Source organism: Patagioenas fasciata, chromosome 1 (genome assembly GCF_037038585.1).
Source record: "Patagioenas fasciata isolate bPatFas1 chromosome 1, bPatFas1.hap1, whole genome shotgun sequence".
In the NCBI taxonomy this organism is placed as follows: domain Eukaryota; kingdom Metazoa; phylum Chordata; class Aves; order Columbiformes; family Columbidae; genus Patagioenas; species Patagioenas fasciata.
In genome coordinates this window covers 215,190,414-215,209,976 of record NC_092520.1, presented here as the reverse complement: position 1 = coordinate 215,209,976, position 19,563 = coordinate 215,190,414, and the positions used below count along the sequence as shown (strand labels likewise).

Sequence of the window (19,563 nt, the reverse complement as noted above, 5' to 3'; positions counted from 1 at the left end):
GTCCCTGCGGACACTGCAGGCAGGGACCGGGGGCTGTGGCCATCTCTGGGGACATGGCAGGCAGGGACCTGCGGCTGTGGCTGTCACTGGGGGCACCTCAGACAGCCCCTTCACCCTGCCGCAAGACAAGATGCACCCCACACACATCTCACCCTCTGGCGCTGCCACGGTAGCTCAGTCTGGTTTCCCCGTCCCCACCCTCTGGCACCGCTCTGGCCCCATGTCCCTGCTGTCACCCTCTGCAGGGAGCTTCCTGCTGCCTGTCTCCAGGACAGTCCCCAGGCTGCCACGCTGCCAGCGGCGACACAGCCACCTTGGCACATCCCCTGACCCCATGTCACTGTCCCACAGGATTGCACCCGGAGCCTCATCCCTGTCAGGTCTGGTCTGACCTGTGTCCCCTCCTTCTGTGGCGGCTGCTGCAGGGGTGACCTCACTGCGCCTGAGCCGGGTCTGGGCTGGGACCCAGCCATGGCTCCAGCACCAGGTGCCCACCGGCCCACAGCCCCGGTAGAGTGGGCACCTTGCTGGAGCAGGAGGATTTGCCCATGGCGACACCTTGCCTTGTGTGGGGACATAGGGACACAGGGATAGGGGATGGTCACCCTGGTGCCAGACCCACAGCCGACCCTGTGGGTCACTGGGAGGCCACCATGAGCATGGTGGTGTTGGAGCCCTGGGGCTGGGAGATCCAGCACAAATCCTTGAAAGAGGCCAAGGGCTGAGCAACACCAGCACGACCCACGGCACGGGTGGACTGAGCTGGGTGGCACGGGGACACCTGTGATTTTGATGCCATGGGGCACCCACTGCCCCGCTATTGTGATATCCCATGTCCTCATGCTGTGGGACCGTGTCCCTGACCCGGGATGGGGTCCATGTGGCAGCAGGAGCAGGCGCTGGCCCAGTGTGGGGAACCTTTCCCATCATGGCACAACTCGGGGCAGGCAGCACCCCATGCCAGGCTGGCACCTGGGGGTGCCCCAGAACCTTGGACTTGGGGCTCACAGCCCTGGGGTGCCCAGCTCTCTCTGCCCCCATGTCCTGCGGTGCAGTGTGGTGCCAGGGAGCAATGGCAAACTGGTGCCACCGAACAGCAAAGCTGACAAGGAATTCATGGGGAAGGGGAGGAAATCACAGAAACCCCCATTATAAACCAGTGTTCATCTTGATTTGCCCTTAGGGTGGGTGTCACCATCCACTGCCCCCCATGGTGCGACCAGCATCAGTTGTCACAGCACAGTGTGAATGCTGGGGGGAGTGGTGGGGACACTGGGAATGCCTGTCCTGGCAGTGGGGCTCTGGCAGGACCCCCCCGCGGCGAGCAGGGCAGGCAGGTGGGGGCCTGGCCTGTGGCACGGAGCGGCGCGTGCCCCGGCACGCGGTGGCCAGTGGCGCCGGGGTGCGGGAGGTGCAAGGGCCGGGCAGGGTTGCATCATGCTCGTGCCATCCGGGGACTGGGGGTGTGGAGGGGACCCCACTGCATGGGGGCTGCTGGGGCCGGTTGTGCTTTCCACCCCGCGCACCCCTCCCAGCCCAGGGGAACCCCAGGGGTACCGGGGAGGTGGGGAGAGACCACTTGCCAAAATCTGCCCAGCCCACCCAGCCCCAGCACCCCCTGCCCGCAGGGTTCTGCAGGTTCTGGCCCAGTCCTGGCACCCCCTGCCCAAAGGGAGCAGCGGGGCGGTTTCCCACCTCCCTGCTCCCCCCTGCCCTGTGCTGCTTCCGTCCCCTCTGCCCTCGGGTGCTCCCCGTGTCCTGCCGCTGCTGCTGCTGTCCAGCCGGGGGGCTGGGGGACCCCCGGGGGCTGGGGAGCTCCCGCGGCTGCTGCCACCCGCCAGGTTTGGCGCAGCTGGCTCTGGGGCTGGCGGCTGCCTGCAGGCAGGGCTGACGTGCTCCTGCCCATGGGCAGCGTGTGCCCGGCTCAGGGGCCAAGGCCGCGCGGTGCCGAGCTGCCCCCCCATCCCACACGCACCCCACGTCCTGCTCCAGTGTGGGAGTGGGAATGGGGATTTTCCTGGATGAATCATCCCCCGCTCCGGCAGCGGCCGTGCCGGGGCATGTGCCTGCTGACCCCGCTCACCACGGGACGGTCACGGCCACGGGCAGCCGTGCGGCGGGTCCTGCCCCGGGTCCCCCGGCCACACACCCCAGCACCCCAGGGCGCGGTGGTGGCTGCTGCCACGGGACGGGACGGGACGGTCACTTGCAGGTAGGGGCTGCTGCTTTGGCAAGTGCTTTAGCTGTGGGGCCGGTGGCACCATGGGGCCGTGCCAGGGCACGCTGGTACCTCTGGCATGCTGTGTCCCCTGTCCCTGTCCCCACAGGTGGCCGCATGCTGGGGCAGCTGCAAAAGGACATGGGCCCTGGTGCCTGTGGGATCTGCTGGGGCCAGGGATGCCCACGACGGACTGAGAACCTTGGAGGGACCAGCACCGTGGCCCAGCTGCTGGCCACATGCTGCCCGCATGGCTGTGGGGCTGACACTGGCCCCTGAGGGCCCGATCCTGGCCGGTGTGGACCCGGCACTGCATCGTGATGGAGCCTCAAACCCTGCGGGGACGGGGGGCTGCACGGACCCCTGCGTGTGTCCCGGCCCCACGGGCGGCTGTGAGGGACAGGGTCACTGCACCCCAGGATCCCGTCCTGCTGGGGGGTGCACGCCAGTGGGGGCCATGCGTGGGGGGGGGCCGTGCACACCTGGGGGGGCCATGTGCACCCAGGTACGCTGGGGGCTGCTCTCCCCGTGGGGCTGTGCACAGCGGAGGGGGCTGTGCCAAGCATGGGGTGCGTGTGAGCCGGGGGGGGCTTGTACACCCGAGGGCTGTGTGTGCACCGGGGCTGTGCACACCGGGGGGGACACATGTGCCCCAGGGGAACTGCGCACACGGCGGGGGGCGTGCACACCGGGGACCCCGCACACGCGTGTCAGTGCCCACCCGAGGGGTCAGTGCCCACCGGAGGTCCCTGCACACCTGTGCCCTTGTCCACCCGAGGGGTCTGTGCACACCGGGGGGGACCCTGCACATGCGCGTCAGAGCGCAGCTGGGGCGTCTGCACACGCCGGGGAGGTCCCTGCACACGCGTGTTAATGCACACCCGGGGGGGATTCGTGCACACTGGGGATCCCCGCACACCCGTGTTCGTGCACACCCGGGGTCCCTGCACACCCGTGTGCGTGCCGACCTGGGGTCGGGGTGTCCCGGGGATCCCACACACGCGTGTCCGTGGGCACCCAGGGGTTGGTGTGTCTCGGGGATCCCGCACACCCGTGTCCGTGCCCACCCCCGGGTCCAGCACACCCGTGTCCGTGCCCGCCCGTGTCCGTGCCCACCCGGGGATCCCCGCACACCCGTGTCCGTGCCCACCCATGTCCGTGCCCACCCGAGTTCCCGAACACCCGGGGATCCCGCAGACCCGTGTCCGTGCCCACCCGGGGATCCCGCACACCCGTGTCCGCGCCCACCCGAGTCCCCGCACACCCGCCCCGCCCGGGGATCCCCGTTCCGCAGCCCCGCCCCCTCTCGCCCCGCCCCGCCCCTCCCGGTGACCCAATGGGGAGCGGGGTCCCGCCCCCCGCGGCGGCGGCTGCGCAGGCGCAGTGCGGGCGGGCCGGGCCGGCCGCGCTCGGGGCCAAGATGGCGGCGGTGCGCGGTCGGCGCGGGCGGGCGGGCGGCGCGGCGGGGCTGTGAACGCGGCGCAGCGGGGCCGCCCCGCCATGGCCCGCCTGGCCGACTACTTCGTCCTGGTGGGCTACGACCCCGGCAAGCGCGGTGAGTGGCGGCGCGGGGGGCGCGGCCGCTGTCACCCGCCGCGGGGGAGGGGCGCGGGCGGCGCCGTGCGTGGGGCCGCGGGGCAGGGGGACGGACGGGCCCACGCGGGGCCGGGCCGGGGTGCGGGGTCGGGTCGGGTGCGGGGCCGGGCTGGGGTTCGGGCCGCGCCCGCACGACGTGGCGGGCGCCCGGCTGGGCCGGCGGGCGGGACCGCGGCCGGTGCCGGGGGCTGCGGCCCAACGGCGGCCGTGGGAGCCCCTTCAGCCGGCCGGGGCTCCCTGCGTGCCCCGTGAGGCGGCTCGGGACCCGGGCAGCCCCGGGCAGGCCGCTGCCCTCGGGCCGGTCGCTGCCCTCGGGCCGGTGACCCCCCGGGCAGCCCCTCGCAGCCGGGCCGGGACAGAAGCCCCGGCGCTGGGTGTGCGCAGCTCCCGCTGCCCCGGCCCGGGGCTCACGGGCGTGTGCCCGGTCAGCGGCAGCCAGAAGCGTCCGTGTGCGGTTCTGCCAAATTACCGTTTCTGGCGTTTTAGCGGCTGCTCCCCCCGCCCCGGCCCCCTCAGCCACCGTGGAGCCGACACCGCCGGGCCGGGGGTTCTGCTCTCCGGGCTGCCCTGCACCCGGCTCCCCCCGGGACGGGGTGTACTGTGTCCGTGTGTCTGTCCAGAGAGCCTGTCCCTCTGTCCTCACCCACGTCTGCTGCTGTCTTCACCTGCTGGGGTTGCTTGTCCTGGTCATGGGGTTCGGTTTGTCTGGGGGCTCTTTCTGCGGTGTTTTCTTCTACCCCCTTGCGCTCCACTGGTTGTGGTCAAAACGAGCTTTGTCGGCATTATAAATGACATTAAGTTCACCTAAAGTAAGGACTTTCTTGCAGAGTGCACACCAAGAGCATCTGTTCCCAAATCGCACATTCACGGAAGCAGCTGTTGGCTGGAATTGTGTAACTGCGCTGGGAACCGAGGAGGGGAATCCCTTTCCACGCAGCGCCTGCGGAGCCACGGGGCTGCTTGTGATGGGAAGGTGCTGAGGCTGAGAGAGAGTTCTGTTAACACTCAGAGCGGCTGCCGGGCCCCAGAGCTCCGTTAACGCTCGGAGCGGCTGCTGAGCCCCAGAGCTCCGTTAACGCTCGGAGTGGCTGCTGAGCCCCAGAGCTCCGTTAATGCTCGGAGCAGCTGCTGAGCCCCAAAGGTCCGTTAGCTTTCACAGCGGCCACTGAGCCCCAGAGCTCCGTTAACACTCAGAGCGGCCGCTGGGCCCCAGAGCGCCGTTAACGCTCGGAACGGCCACCAGGCCCCAGAGCTCTGTTAACGTTCACAACGGCTGCTGAGCCCCAGAGGTCCGTTAATGCTCGGAGTGGCCACCGGGCCCTGGAGCTCCGTTAACGCTCGGAGCGGCCGCTGAGCCCCAGAGCTCCATTAACGTTCACAGGGGCCACCGAGCCCCAGAGCTCCGTAAATGCTCGAAACAGCTGCTAAGCCCCAGAGCTCCGTTAACGCTCGGAACGGCCGCCAGGCCCCAGAGCTCCGTTAACGTTCACAGCGGCTGCTGAGCCGCAGAACTCCGTTAATGCTCAGAGTGGCTGCTGGGCCCCAGAGCTCTGTTAATGCTCGGAGCGGCCACGGAGCCCCAGAGCTCCGTTAATGCTCGGAGCGGCTGCTGAGCCGCAGAGCTCCATTAACGTTCGAAGCGGCTTCAGGGTCACTGGGATGCGAGCGGTTGTGCTGCTCGGTGCAGATCCCTCTGCTGCTCCGCAGTCTCTCTGGCTCCTCAGCAGACCGGGGCTCCCCTGCGAAGGCGGGGGAAGGTGGGGTGGTTTATTGCCATTATTGTAGGTGTCTGTCCCTGGTGTCCCAGCGTAGCATGGAACGGGAGCCGCCTGCGGGAGCTGCCCTGGGCTGCTGGCCCTGCAGCAGGTGTAGTGGCCTCTCGGGAGCACCTTGGTGATGCTTTTAGTTGTGTTGTCTGTGCCTCTCTTCTGAGTGCCTCTCCAGGGCCTCTGAGCATCTCTTTCTGCATCGCCTTGCTCTCCTCGGCCTCCCTCGTGGGGCTGCAGCTGATGTTTGCGGCATCAGTCCGGGGGTGGTTTGTAGTGGTGGGTGACTGGGGGGGCTTACGGCGCAGGTGAGTGCTTTAGTCTCACATTCCTCGTCTTGAGACTCGGAAACCTGACTTTCAGAAGGGAACAGTAAATGCCGCACAACTTCCCGGTGTTGTCTGAGACTCGTTTGGAGGAGATGGACAGTGTTCTGAGGTGGTCAATTGCTGTGGGACATTAGAAAGGAAAGAGCTCGCAAGTAATTAATTGCATTTGACTGACTTTAAATGTTTAAAATCTCATCTGTAGCATGCCCGCGACAGAACTGAGCTGAACGGGCGTGTGTTGAGGCTGGTACAGACCTCGGCAAGACATCCCGCTGCGACCGGAGATCCAGGGGCAGGTTGTGGTAGTGTAAAGAGCCGCCAGCAGCTGCGGCACGTGTCCGGCGGCGCCTGTCCTGGTAAAAGCGTGGGTAACATCCAGCCCGAGCCTGCCCGGCCTCAGCCGCTGGCCTCGGCTTCGAGAGCCCTCGACGCAGGAGGCAAAGGCACGGTGTCATTAGCTCTGCTCCCAGCAAAGTGGTTCCAATTAGTGATGTGGGTGGCGGTTGCAGGACTGCCCTGGGTTGTGTTTTGGCTGGAAAGAGCTGCCTGAGGTCGACGGGGCCGCCACTTCCCCATCCCTGGGGACGGATGGGACCTGGGTGCTGCTTCGGTACCTGCGGGGTTGCTCTGCAGCCGAGGGTGCTTTGCTGTGATCGGCTCCGCTGTTGACAGCTCGGGTGGGCTTCTGGCTGCAGGAACGGCGGAAAATTGGGTGGTCGACAGAAGACATGTGGCTGTTGTCCTGCAGCGTGGCAAAGCTATGAGGTGGGGAGGGGTGTCCAGGGCACCCTGGGGACCTTCCACTGCAGAGCCACTTGTCCCTGCTGCTGCGATAACGGCTGCACAGGTGGTGCTGAGGTACCGGGGGTCAGGGCACCCTCATCCAGCCAGTGACAGCTAAAGCAAACCCCTTCACCCCCCAGTCTGCGGGTGCTGAGCGCCCTGGGCTGTGTGCCAGGCGGTTTGGAGCAAGACTCGTGTCCGAGTGACGTGCCAGGCCCTGCTGAGCACCCCGAGCATCCCTCCGCTAGGGATGCGACGATTGATAGCGGTTATTTGATTTTTGCGATCAATATGTTAACGCTTACTCCCCATGTTCTGTTCCTGTCCTGTTTTGGCGTTCCCCTCCCTGCAGGGAGCTGAGATAATGTTTGGAGGCAGGGCACGCCGCTCTCATCTGCCGGTGACTAATTGCTTGACAGGTTGGGTTGGTGTGAGCGCCGTAGCTGGGCGGCGGGCCGCTGTGCCGTGCCGGCGCCTCCCTGCCAGCGCAACCCAACCGGGGCTGGCGCTGCGGGGGTCAGGACAGCCCAGCGGCCCGGGGGGCTCGGCTGCATGGGGCTGGATGGGACCCTTTGTGTGGACGGGCAGGGGGCCCTGCTCTGCCCACGGCTGCCGGGGTTAATGGTTGGGCAGGGATGGGTTTGCGGCTGGGAACAGTGAAAGGGCAATATCTGCTGGGGTGCTGGGACGCTCTGCACCATGTCCAGAGGTGGAATGGTAGAATAGTTTGAGTTGGAAGGGACCTTAAAGCTCCCCCAGTCCCCCCTGCCATGACAGGGACATCTTCAGCAGCTCAGGTTGCTCAGAGCCCCGTCCAGCCTGGCCTGGGATGTCTCCAGGGATGGTTCATCCACCACCTCTCTGGGAACCTGGGCCAGGCTCTCACCACCCTCAGAAACAACAATTCCTTCCCCATATCCAGCCTGAATCTCCCTCTTTTAGTTTAAAACCATGACCGCTTGTCCTGTCACAACAGGCCCTGCTCACAAGTCTGTCCCCATCTTTCTTCTCAGCCTCTTTTAAGTCTGGAAAGGCCGCACTAAGGTCTCCCCAGAGCCCTCTCATCTCCAGCTGCACACCCCAGCTCTCAGCCTGTCCCCACAAGGTGCTAACATAGCTCAGCAACTGAAAGCGGGAGAGCGCGGCCGGAGCAAGTGGTGTTGGCAGAGCCGCTCTGGGTCTCGCTGGTGCTGTGGTGGTGGAACCTGGCGTGTCCGCGGGGTTTGCCGGGGTTCTCGGTTGGCACCCGCTCCTGGTGCGGAGCCCTGTCCTGCCCGTCACCTGCGGGCTGGTGCTGCCGAGCCACCGTGAGTGCTGGAGCAGCGGCTCTGCCAGTCTGGAAAGACGAGAGAAAAGACCCTTAACTTTCCAGAAACGTGTTGTGTTGCTGCGAAACCGGTGTCATTGCGGTTCAGCGTGGGACCCTCTGGCCGGCCGCCGTGACCAAGGGCTGTGCCGGTGTCCAGCGCTTCTCCTCCTGGTTCTCGAGGTGTGCGAGGGGTCGTGTCTGGGAAAGCAGAGCACCCACACCGCCGGGAGGAGCTGCAGCTGTCCGACCCCGCTGTCCGTGTGTCCGACCCCGCTGTCCGTGTGTCCGACCCCGCTGTCCGTGTGTCCAACCCCACTGTCCGACCCTACTGTCCGTGTGTCCTGGCCACTTGTGGTTGCAGCCGTGGCTGCTCGGGAGAGGGGCTGCGTGTTTCAGGGTCAACGCTTGGAGCTAAATGCGCCCCAGCAGTGAGAATTGGGTCTTTTCATACGTGAGAGTTTGTCATATTGTGTCGTGATTGCTCATGTTGTTCGCTGTAAATGGGTGTTAGAAAACCTCTTGGCTCTCAGCACGGGTGCAGACAAATGACCGCTTTGCAAAGCCGGGACTGCTGGCTGCTTTTTGCCTCGGATCCCAGAGGTTTTTCTCTGTCTCAGAGTGCAGAACAGCTCAGTTCCAAACCACGGTTAGTGCTGATGAAGAGCTCATCTTAGCATTTTCTCTGGGGAGCACCGAATGAGCCATGGGCCCTTCTGTGGGGATCTGGACAACAAACAAGCGAAAAGAGGAGGTTTAGAATACAGGCGTTTCTGAATGAGCCATTGATGATGTGCTCCGGTTCGTGGCTGTGTCCGAGCGCAGCTGTCCGGCCCTCCCAGCCCCGGCGTCTCTCATCCGGACTTGGATTGCTGCTGCTCCCGGGGTGGGCAGCCCGGGGGGGCTGGCGAGGCCGCAGTGTCCCGTGGGTCTCGTGGACGGGGCGCCGCGCTGCCTGCTCACCCTCTGAACGCCCCGCTGCTCCTCACCCCGCCGGGCTCTGGGTGCGTTCTTCTGGGTTGGAGCTTGTGTGCAGGGAGGGGTGGGTGTTGAGGAAGCTGCCTCCCCCCCAGGTTGTCTCTTTCTGTGAAGCCTTTGAAGCAGCTTTGCAGATGGTGGGAGGGAGGAGGACGCAGGCGCGACGGGGCCTGCGCTCCCCGAGCCGCTCGCAGCCTCTGCCCCTCCAGCTTCCCCTGCAGCCCGTGCGAGGAGCTGATGGGTGACGCTGGAAGCCAGAGGAGCTGCGGTTCAGTCCGCCGGGCCGGGCAGGGCTCTCGCAGCCCCTCCTCAGCGTCCCACCTCTGTTCTGAGTGATCTCCAGCCCCGGAGCTGCGCGCCGTCCGTGCCGCTCTGGCGGGCGGGCGCCTTTCGAACTGGCAGTAGAAATGCGCTTTGCTGGGCTGTGCGCAGACCCGGCCAAGTGACTCATCGCTCTGACTCAGGCTGCTTCTTGCAACGCGCGCATCTGCGAAAAAACCCCATGCGCCGAAATGCTGCCGGTGGTTGCTAACAGCAGGCTCTGTTTGCTGGATAAATACTTGCAGAGGGGACTGGGAAGGAGGGGATGTGATTAACCCGTGTAAACGCCACGTGCAAAGCTGCCTTATCTGCCGTGCGGCTGCGTGGCTGCGTGCGAGGGAACGCTGCAGCCAGGTGTGGGTGCCTGTCCAAGGGTCACCCTGTCCCCAGCAGGGACCAGCCCCATGCCACAGCATCCCGGTCACACCGGGGCATTGGGAACCGCAGCTCCCCGATCCCAGGTGCTCGGTTAATGCTTGTGTCGTTCTCTTTGAGCCTTTGCTCAGGAAGAGAAACTCTGTGTGCTGCACATCAAGCACCAGGGAGTCAGGTGCTTGACAGGAGCGTGGGATCTGAGCTTCCCTCAGCCAGGACCAGCGGACAGGGTGGTGGGGTTGGTCCTGTTTCTAGGAGGTCTCAGTGCTTCCAGTTTCACAGCCCCCCAGGCTGTTTGTGCTGCAGGAGCTCTGCAGGTCCCCAGCCCCACTGCTCACGCAGGGTCCCAGAGCAGATCACACAGGATCCCAGGGCTTTGAATGGCTCAGAGAAGGAGACTCCACACCCGCTCTGGGCAGCCTGGGCCAGGCTCTGGCACCTCCCAGCAAACAAGGTTCTGCTCATGTTCACATGGAGCCTCCTGTGGTTCAGTCTGTGCCCGTTGCCCCTCACCCTGGCACTGGGCACCACTGAACAGAGTCTGCTCCATCCTCTGACACCCCCCCTGACATATTGATCATTGATCACATCCCTCTCAGCTTCTCTTCTCCAGCTCAGCAGCCCCAGCTCTCCCAGCCTTTCCTCACACAAAGATGCTCCAGAGCCCTCAGCATCTTCCTGTCCCTCCCTGGACTCTCTGCAGTGACTCCTTGTCCTTCTGGCACTGGGGAGCCCAGCACTGGGCCCAGTTCTGCAGGTGGGGAGGAACAACCTCCCTGAGCTGCTGCCCACACTCTTCCTCATGCGGCTCCCACCACATGCTCTGGTTGCACGGTTTTCCCCATGGCTGCTGGCGCTGGGTTGGGTCCACGCTCCCCGCAGCCTGTCCCGCGGTGCCGGGGTGGCCGGAGCCCCTGCCCGTGGTTGTGTTGTGCGGTTGGCAGCTGCGTTTCCCAAAGGTCGCTGAGTGGGATGACGCTTTGAAATGGTCTAAATATGGCACAAGAAGCATCTGGGTGTAAAGCTTTCCACGGGCCCGCCTCCGCGCGTTGTGAACCTGCGGTGTTGCTTAAGATGAGATGGAAAATTCTCTCTACCTCATCTTGGGTGATCCTTGTTTTTCATGGGGGAATAAATGTGTTTTCTGTCAGCGCGGGATGAGTCATTTTGGGCCTGGAGCGATACCTGCGCAGGATCAATTGGCACAACGGCATTAGCGCTCTGCTCTAGTCCTGTCTCCCTTTGGAGGAGGCTCTCCTGTCACCGGCTGCATTTAATTGCCAGAAACCCATGTTGTTGTGACTGTCACCAAGAGGGCGGCTGGTGCCCGTGCGGCTGCGTCACACCTGTGTCATGGTTTCGGGAAGGTGGGTGAACCCGAGGAGGAAGATCAGTCTAAACCAGATGTTGTAACCGGATTCTTTAACTGTTAGTGTTTGTTTACCGCCACTGAGAATGTTGCAGATTTGTTTTTTGCTTCTCATATTTATCTCGGTGTGAGCAGGAATGTGAAGCCTTTGTTTGCAGCGAGCGTCGCGCTCCCGTTTGGTGCTGGGCTGCGAGGCTTGGGAAGCAGCTGCGGTTTGGTGGGTGCTGAAAACACGAACAAAGGCGACTTGGCCCGAATGAGCCACGTGCCCTGGGGCTGCCCCGCTGTGTCCCGGGGACAAGTTCACCCTGAAAACCCCTTTGGTTGGGTGCAGGGGGGACAGCCCGGGGACCTTTCCTCTGCACCGCTCGCCAATGGTGGCGCGGAGCTTCCTGGGCCGACCGCTCGTCCGTTCCTCTCTGCGGCTGCAGAGCTTTTACCGCTAAATACCACTAATATGGCAAAGCAGACACCGGGAGCCCGCAGGCGCCTCGGGGCAGGGATGGTCCTGCTGCCCACAGTTCCCAGAGCCTGCTCATCCCTCCCAGTTTGGCAACTGGGAGAATGAAGGGAGGGCTGGGTGCCGCGGCAGCGGTCACTGCTGGGCCGGGGCAGGAGGAGCAGCAGGAGCAGCGCACGGTCCCTGCGTCCCCAGGGCACAGGCCTGTGCGCCACTTCCAATGGCGGTGTGTTTGTGGTGCGGCTCGAACGTGCCACGTGTCGGCTTGCAGGGAACAGTCTGCGTTTGGCAGCTGCCGCCGCCTTGTAGCTGAGATTTGGGTAGTCTTGCGCGTTATTTTTATGTTTCTGAATGCTTTTTGGTCAGGATGATGCAGCAGGAAGTTTTTTGGGGAGGAAGAGGACGGAGCTGCGCTGTCTCTGTTCGTGAGCCGTGTTTGTATGTTGTGGGTAGCTGGAGGAAGTGGAGCAGAAAACTCGGCAGGCTGCTTATCTCATCTCATCTCAGAACAGCATCCTCCTCCCCAACCAGAGCTCTCAGAAATGTGCCGCTTGCCCAGATAACCCCGCTTTTTAGTCTGCAGAGTCGCAGGCTGTCTGCAAATGATATGGGAGCGGGGGACGAGGGACCCGTGCCCTTTGGAGGTGCAGTTCACCCCCCTGCAGACGTGGACACCTTCTGTCCCGGGGGCATGGCCGTGGTGTCCCACGGGGTCTGGGCTCTGCAGCTTGGAGGAGCATCTCCTGCAGACCCCGGGCTGGGACCGGGTGGCTCTTGGCAGCATCTGAGTTAATGCCGCTCCAGTACTGCGGTAACAGATCAGCACCAGTGTGGCCAGCAGGACCGTCCCTGTGCTGGGACCTCGGGAGGCCAAACCACCAATCCTGGGGGCACTTTGGGCCCCTCATGCCAAGAAAGAGCTTGAGGTGCTGGAGCGAGTGGAGAGAAGGGAATGGAGCTGGTGAGGGGCTGGAGCACAAGTGTGATGGGAGTGGCTGAGGGACCTGGGGGGTTCAGCTGGAGAACAGGAGCTGAGGGGAGACCTTCTGATCTCTGAACTGCCTGAAAGGAGCTTGGAGCCAGGGGGGTCGGGCTCTGCTCCCCAGGAACAAGCGCCAGGAGCAGAGGAAACGGCCTCAAGTTGCCCAGGGGAGGTTGAGGTTGGATGTGGGAACAATTTCTTCCCCAAAGGGCTGTGGGGCATTGGAACAGGCTGCCCAGGGCAGTGCTGGAGTCACCATCCCTGGAGGGCTGGACAGACGGACATGAGGTTCTCAGGACATGGGGCAGTGCTGGGATGGGGTATGGTTGGACTCCATGATCTTGAGTGTCTCTTCCAAGCAAAATGATTCTGTGATTCAACAAATCTTATTCTTTTAGAGTGGGAAAAGACTTCTGCCTGTGTTTTAGGGACCTTATCGTAACGTTTCTCCTTTTGGGTTTGTTATAGACACCTGCAGTCATGCATCTAAAGTTTTGAGAACTGAGATGTGTGTCTGTTACTTGAGACCTGGAACCTCCTGCAGTAAATGACAATCCGCAGTTGCTGCTCAGGGTACTGGGGGGTGCTGGGTACAGGGAGAACCCGCCGGTGTTTTCGGGTCGCGGTGCGGGGTCCTGTGGCTGTAACATCCCGACGGTTGTTGCAGCGTCAGCCGCGGTGACGTGTGCTGCTCCCGCACGGGTGCGTGTCCCGGGGCAGCGCACGAGCATGGTGCTGGTGCCGGTTGTCCCCCTCCTCATCTGCCGGGTGTCCAGCTGTCTTGTCCCAGTGCTGAACTGGGAACTGCTCCTCTCAAGGGGAGCGAGAGCAGCGTCAGCCCAGGGGAGGTGACACGGGCGTTCATGTCTCCCCTCACCACCTGTACCTCTGCTGGTGCCGGCAGCTTGTCCTGCTGCCCGGTGCCATCAGCCCGGGGCTGCCGGCCCTCCGGTGTGGCTGGGGACACCCCCAGGGGCTGCAGGAGCACCAGGGTGGCAGAATCGGCCAGCACGGCTGCTGCCGCACAGAGCAGGGATCCTGTCCCCCTGTCCCGCTGTCCCGCACTTGCCTCCAAACACAACATCTCTGTTCAGTGCCAGACGAGGCAAAGCCAGAGGACAATTGTTTGCTTCAGCTTCTTACAGTCACAGATGGTTTGGGTTGAAGGGACCATTAAAACTCCCCCAGCCCCCCTGCCATGACAGGGACATCTTCAGCAGCTCAGGTTGCTCAGAGCCCCGTCCAGCCTGGCCTGGGATGTCTCCAGGAATGGTTCATCCACCACGTCTCTGGGAACCTGGGCCAGGCTCTCACCACCCTCAGGGCAACAATTCCTTCCTCATGTCCAGCCTGGATCTCCCTCCTTTAGTTTAAACCATCACCCCTTGTCCTGTCACAACAGCCCCTGCTCTAAAATCTGTCCCCATCTTTCTTATGGGCCCTTTTAAGTACTTTTAAGTATTTTTAAGTACTCTTCGGGAGCATTGTGGTGGCAGCCGGGCTGCCAGCGAGGAGTTTGTATTTGGAGATGAGTGAAACGCGGCTCTCGTGGCTGGCACGCGGTGCTGCCGGTGGCGCTTTGGCTTTGCCGGCAGCCGGGCCGGCGCGGCAGGGGCTCCCTGGCAAAGGCAGGCGATCAGGAACCAGGAGAGACGGGCTCCTGGATGAGAGAAACGGGAACTCAGCTGCTGGTTAGGAAGGAGGTCAGACTGTGCATGGTGAAGTGTGGCGTACTGAGCACAGACTGCTCCAGTTTACCTTCCTGATGAGCAGAGTGCAGCCCGTGTTGATTTATGCAGTAATTATCTGCTCCTATGAGTTATCAACGAGGCAAGGAGCCTAAACACTGTGTCTAATGATGTGTTAGGTGTTTCTGTGGATGACAGTGCCTGTGGTGATGTTTGCAGGGAGCTGCTGTGCAGGCTGTGGATGTTCATCCTGCTGGGCCCAGGCGGGAGGTTAAACCCGGGCTTAGGGTGATGGTGCCTGTTCATTTGAGATGTTAAATTGGGTAAGGAAACTGGTGAGGGGCTGGAGCACAAGTGTGATGGGAGCGGCTGAGGGAGCTGGGGGTTCAGCTGGAGAACAGGAGCTGAGGGGAGACCTTCTGATCTCTGAACTGCCTGAAAGGAGCTTGGAGCCAGGGGGGTCGGGCTCTGCTCCCCAGGAACAAGCGCCAGGAGCAGAGGAAACGGCCTCAAGTTGCCCAGGGGAGGTTGAGGTTGGATGTGGGAACAATTCCTTCCCCAAAGGGCTGTGGGGCATTGGAACAGGCTGCCCAGGGCAGTGCTGGAGTCACCATCCCTGGAGGGCTGGACAGACGGACAGGAGGTTCTCAGGACATGGGGCAGTGCTGGGGTGGGGTATGGTTGGACTCCATGACCTTGGGATTCTCCTCCAACCAAAATGATGCTATGAGCTGTCTCTCTGTGTTCCGCAGCCACTGCTCATTTGTCAGTGTCATCTCCTGGATTGCCCTGTGGTTTTGAGTCAGAGCAACACCTTTACTTGTAATTGCGTTTATTTGGAAAGGAGATGGCAATGAAAAGCACTCCTGAGGCATCAGGCAGACCTTTCATGTGTTGTTGCTTCAGCTCTGGGATAAACCCTGGCTGGTTCTGGTCGCTGCACGCATTGTTAATTTTCCAGTCCATTCTGGTGCTGCTTCCCTTAGCTCAGCACGACGAGCGCGTCTCTGCGGACGGGGAAACGTGAGGTTCGGTCTGAGGATTTCCTCGACAACGTTGGTAAAGCCGCGGCCGCGCTGGCCGGACCCGTCTGTCCTGTCCCGCGCCCTGCGCCGGGATCTCTGCTGCCGCTTCTGCACGTCACGCTTCTTGTCCTTGTGTCTGTGGCTCCAGGCTCCTCTGAGCCCTTCACTCTGGTCCCTGTGTTCCCATGGTGTTCTCTTCCCCGTTTGGGCTGGTTTCTGGCTGGGTTTGAAGGCTGCTCTGCTCGTTACACATCATGAGCTGCATCCTCGCTGTGTTAACCTTGCCATCTTTCTTTTACATCCCTGGTTTGTTTTCTCCTCTAAGTCCAGGCCACTCTAACATCTAACACAGAGGATGGGAATGGTGATCCTCTTCTTTTAACCTTTATTAATCTTCACAACATTCCTTTTACAGAAATACCTTTTAAAAACATTGTGTCCTTTGGAAATCCTCTCCCTGGAGGATGGCAGGAGCTTTCATGTCTTTTAAAAGGCCGATGTGTGAACTGAAGGTTTGCCGTATGGTTTGGCCTCATTTCTTCAGACCGAGCTGTTTGCAGAGCAGCTGCAGCTGCTGCCCGAGCTGCTTGGTCCCCAGAGCTGCCCCGGCACCAGAGCTGCTTGGTCCCCAGAGCTGCCCCGGCACCAGCGTGCGGCCCCGGTTCAACGTGACGCGTGGGGACAGCGGAGGGGGTTAAGCTGCTGTGATCCTGCAGCACCGGCTGTGGAGGTGGCTGTGGTGGGGCTGTCTGTGACCTGCAGGCAGGGGGATCCTGCTGTCATAGAGTCACAGGATCACAATGTCAGGGGTTCAAGGGCCCTGGAAAGCTCATCCAGTGCAATCCCCCCATGGAGCAGGAACACCCAGCTGAGGTTCCACAGGAAGGGGTCCAGGCGGGTTTGAATGTCTGCAGAGAAGGAGACTCCACAGCCTCCCTGGGCAGCCTGGGCCAGGCTCTGCCACCCTCACCCCCTCCCAGAGGGACACGACTGCATTTTGGGGTTCGCGCTGGTCAGTTCAGCCTCGGATGGGGTGCAGACCTGGCCAACGCGGCTCCCGGACCTGGAGGAGAGGAGAGGAGAGGAGAGGAGAGGAGAGGAGAGGAGAGGAGAGGAGAGGAGAGGAGAGGAGAGGAGAGGAGAGGAGAGGAGAGGAGAGGAGAGGAGAGGAGAGGAGAGGAGAGGAGAGGAGAGTTGCACCACACAGCAAGGGAAAATAAACCGAGAGAACCGATTTTTGGCAAGAATGTCCTGAGTGTTGTAAAACACCACTCGAGGGTGTGCAGCTACTGTGTGACCTGCTCAGAGGCGCAGTGACGGCTCCAATGGTAAGGTTATCCGGCTCAATACAGAAGGTGGGCAGACTTCTGCAAGATGGGTGTTGCAGTCTCTATTTAATTACAGTCTTGGCCTTTTCAGATATGGTTTTGCCCAAGAAAAGGCTGCTACTTTTTCATAGAAGCATCCATGGGCATATCCCCGCCCTTTCTTCTGGGCATGGAAAATCCCGGGTGGCATCAGGCTGAGGAGAATACAGACGGTTTATCATCTGATGCACTGGGACGAACAGACGGCACCGCCAGCGCCGTTTCTCTAGAAATTCGGGTGCTGTGGGCTGGTTGACGGGAAAGTCACGAGACGAGCGTCTCATGGAAGCGCAGGGGCTTCGGTCCTGAGTCATTTGCTGGGAGGAATCTGTTCCAGCCAAGGACGTGGTCGGAGGTGCTGTGAAAGCCGGGGCGGCTCAGTCACGGAGCGGCTCAGACACGGAGCGGCCGGGGGCGGTGCAGTCCTGTCCTGTGGCACGAGGGATGGTGGTGATGATGGTCCAGCGGGTATGTGGAGGTGGTGATGCTCTTGGTGTTGGTGCTGCCTGGGCTCCTCCAGCCAGGCTGCTGCAGCTTTCACCGTCAGACGCGCCGTTCTCTTTCACAGCTTGTGGGTTTATAAAGTGCTTGTGAGTCCGTACGAAGTGGAAGGTGAGAAGAAACGTCCTGGGAATGAAGGTGTAGGAAGCGGTGTGACATCCTGGAGCCGGGGGTGTGACCGAGACAGGTTTGGGGTTGGGAGCTGCAGGGTCGGGCGGGAGCAGTGGGTGTACCCAGGGGGCAGGTGCCCCTGTGGAGTTAGTGAAACAAACACCAAACCCCCCAAACCAAAACCCTCAACCAACCACAGCTCCCCCAAAACCGGTCCCAAGTTCTGCCCGGGTTTTGCCAGCCCGCAGAAAGCAGTTAAAGGGTGATGATGGTATTTAATGTCCTCTGAGCCCCGGTTTGGCACTGGAGTGCTGCGGGTCCAGAGCGCTCCGGTTCAAATGGAGGAGTTTCCCGTATTCTCCTCCTTGGACAACGTGTGTGGTTCAGGGGTGGAGATGACAGTATTTTTGGTGCTTTGTCCCTTCAGTGCCCCGCTCACCGTTTGCTCGATCCCCGGATCCTGCGTCTCTCTCCCAGGTTCCCGGATCTCCCTGCAGCGCTCCGGGGTCACTGGGGTTGAGGAACATGCTCAGGGGACCAGGAAAATTATCTGTCAGCTGAAGAGCAGCAGTGGCTGCGCAGGGCTGTGCTGCAGGAGCTGAGAACGGGTACAGGGAGAAAACACACAGTGCCCTGGGCTGTGCATTGTGCCCGGGGTCAGAGCTGCTGCACCGCAAGAGCAGCGTGCGTGATTCCGTCCCGGGTGTCTGTCTGCAGCCGTTCTGTTCCGTTCCCTTTGAGACCACCCCTGGAATATTGTGTCCAGTTGTGGCCCCTCACCTCCAGAAGGACAGGGAACTGCTGGAGAGAGTCCAGCGCAGCCACCAAGGTGCTGGAGGGAGTGGAGCATCTCCCGTGTGAGGAAAGGCTGAGGGAGCTGGGGCTCTGGAGCTGGAGAAGAGGAGACTGAGGGGGGACTCATTCCTGGGGATCAATATGGAAAGGGGCAGTGTCAGGAGGATGGAGCCAGGCTCTTCTGGGTGACAACCAGTGACAGGACAAGGGGCAATGGGTGCAAACGGGAACACAGGAGGTTCCACTTAAATTGAGAAGAAACTTCTTCATAGTGAGGGTGTCAGAGCCTGGCCCAGGCTGCCCAGGGAGGCTGTGGAGTCTCCTTCTCTGCAGACATTCAAACCCGCCTGGACCCCTTCCTGTGGAACCTCAGCTGGGTGTTCCTGCTCCATGAGGGGGTTGCACTGGATGAGCTTTCCAGGGCCCTTCAACCCCTGACATCCTGGGATTCCGTGTTCAGCTGTTGGCCCAGTTTTCTGTCCAGTTCTATGTATTTTTAGCTGTACAAGTGGAGAAGATGGGTAATGCAGCTCCTCCGAGGAAAGCAGTCCCGATAGCTTAGGGAATGGATTCCAGGGGGTGGGCGGTATCTACCAGCTGGATCCTAATAGATCCCAGCATTAGTCAGCCTGCAGCCCAGCACGTGGCTGTTCTGCGGGCGATGGGCTGGTCCTGGTGCTGCCGTCCCTGGGCTGGTCCTGGTGCTGCCGTCCCTGGGCTGGTCCTGGTGCTGCCGTCCCTGGGCTGGTTCTGGTGCTGCCGTCCCTGGGCTGGTTCTGGTGGCCCTGTCCCTGGGCTGGTTCTGGTGGTGCTCTCAGCTTGTGCTCCAGCTGTCCTGTGTGACACCGGCTGCCTGACACCAGACAGGTTGAAATCAAACACCTGGACACGTGCTGGCTCTTGTATGAGCCCCAAAATACTCTCAAGAGATCAAAGTTCAATAATCATCTCCACGTTGGTGGAACCAATCCTGCTGGGCTTGAGGAAGGCGTCATTTATATGTAAATGTGCGTGTGTGTGTGTATGTATGTATATACTGGTTGAACGCTATTGTTCATAGTATATATGTATATACTGGTTGAACGCTATTGTTCATAGTATATATGTATATACTGGTTGAACGCTATTGTTCATAGTATATATATATATACTGGTTGAACGCTATTGTTCATAGTATATATGTAGATACTGGTTGAACGCTATTGTTCATAGTATATATGTATATACTGGTTGAATGCTATTGTTCATAGTATATATGTATATACTGGTTGAACGCTATTGTTCATAGTATATATGTATATACTGGTTGAATGCTATTGTTCATAGGTAGCTGTGTGGAAATCCCAAATAAGAAAGCCTTTGGATATACGTTATAAAATGTAAGTGGCACATCCAGTGTTGATGACACGTGATAAGCTGCAGAATTGCCGTAGGAGGGGTAGGTGTGATTTATTCCCTGGGGAGGGACGTTGGCCGGCGGGGCCGCTCACCCAGGTCACAGAGCGCACTGTGCTGTGCGCCACGGGAATGCAGCGAGGGACAAATGGGACGCGACTTTAACACTTTTGATCTTCTTTACAGGTTTCAGTTGAT

General features: G+C 61.2%; 1 protein-coding gene across 11 annotated transcripts in view; it reads left to right on the top strand.

Annotated features, from left to right (window-relative positions):
* The first annotated feature begins 3,618 nt into the window (after positions 1-3,618).
* SBF1 (SET binding factor 1) overlaps positions 3,619-19,563 on the top strand; it is an 87,118-nt gene continuing 71,173 nt past the window's right edge. For 7 of the 11 annotated variants that reach the window (XM_071803583.1, XM_071803586.1, XM_071803580.1 and 4 more), the window contains exon 1: positions 3,619-3,773. In XM_071803583.1, coding sequence (XP_071659684.1) covers positions 3,719-3,773 — 55 coding nt within the window. In that variant the 5' untranslated portion in view covers positions 3,619-3,718. The remainder of the gene's footprint in view (positions 3,774-19,563) is intronic. The other 4 variants (XM_065839256.2, XM_071803587.1, XM_065839230.2 and 1 more) reach the window with 1 other exon arrangement.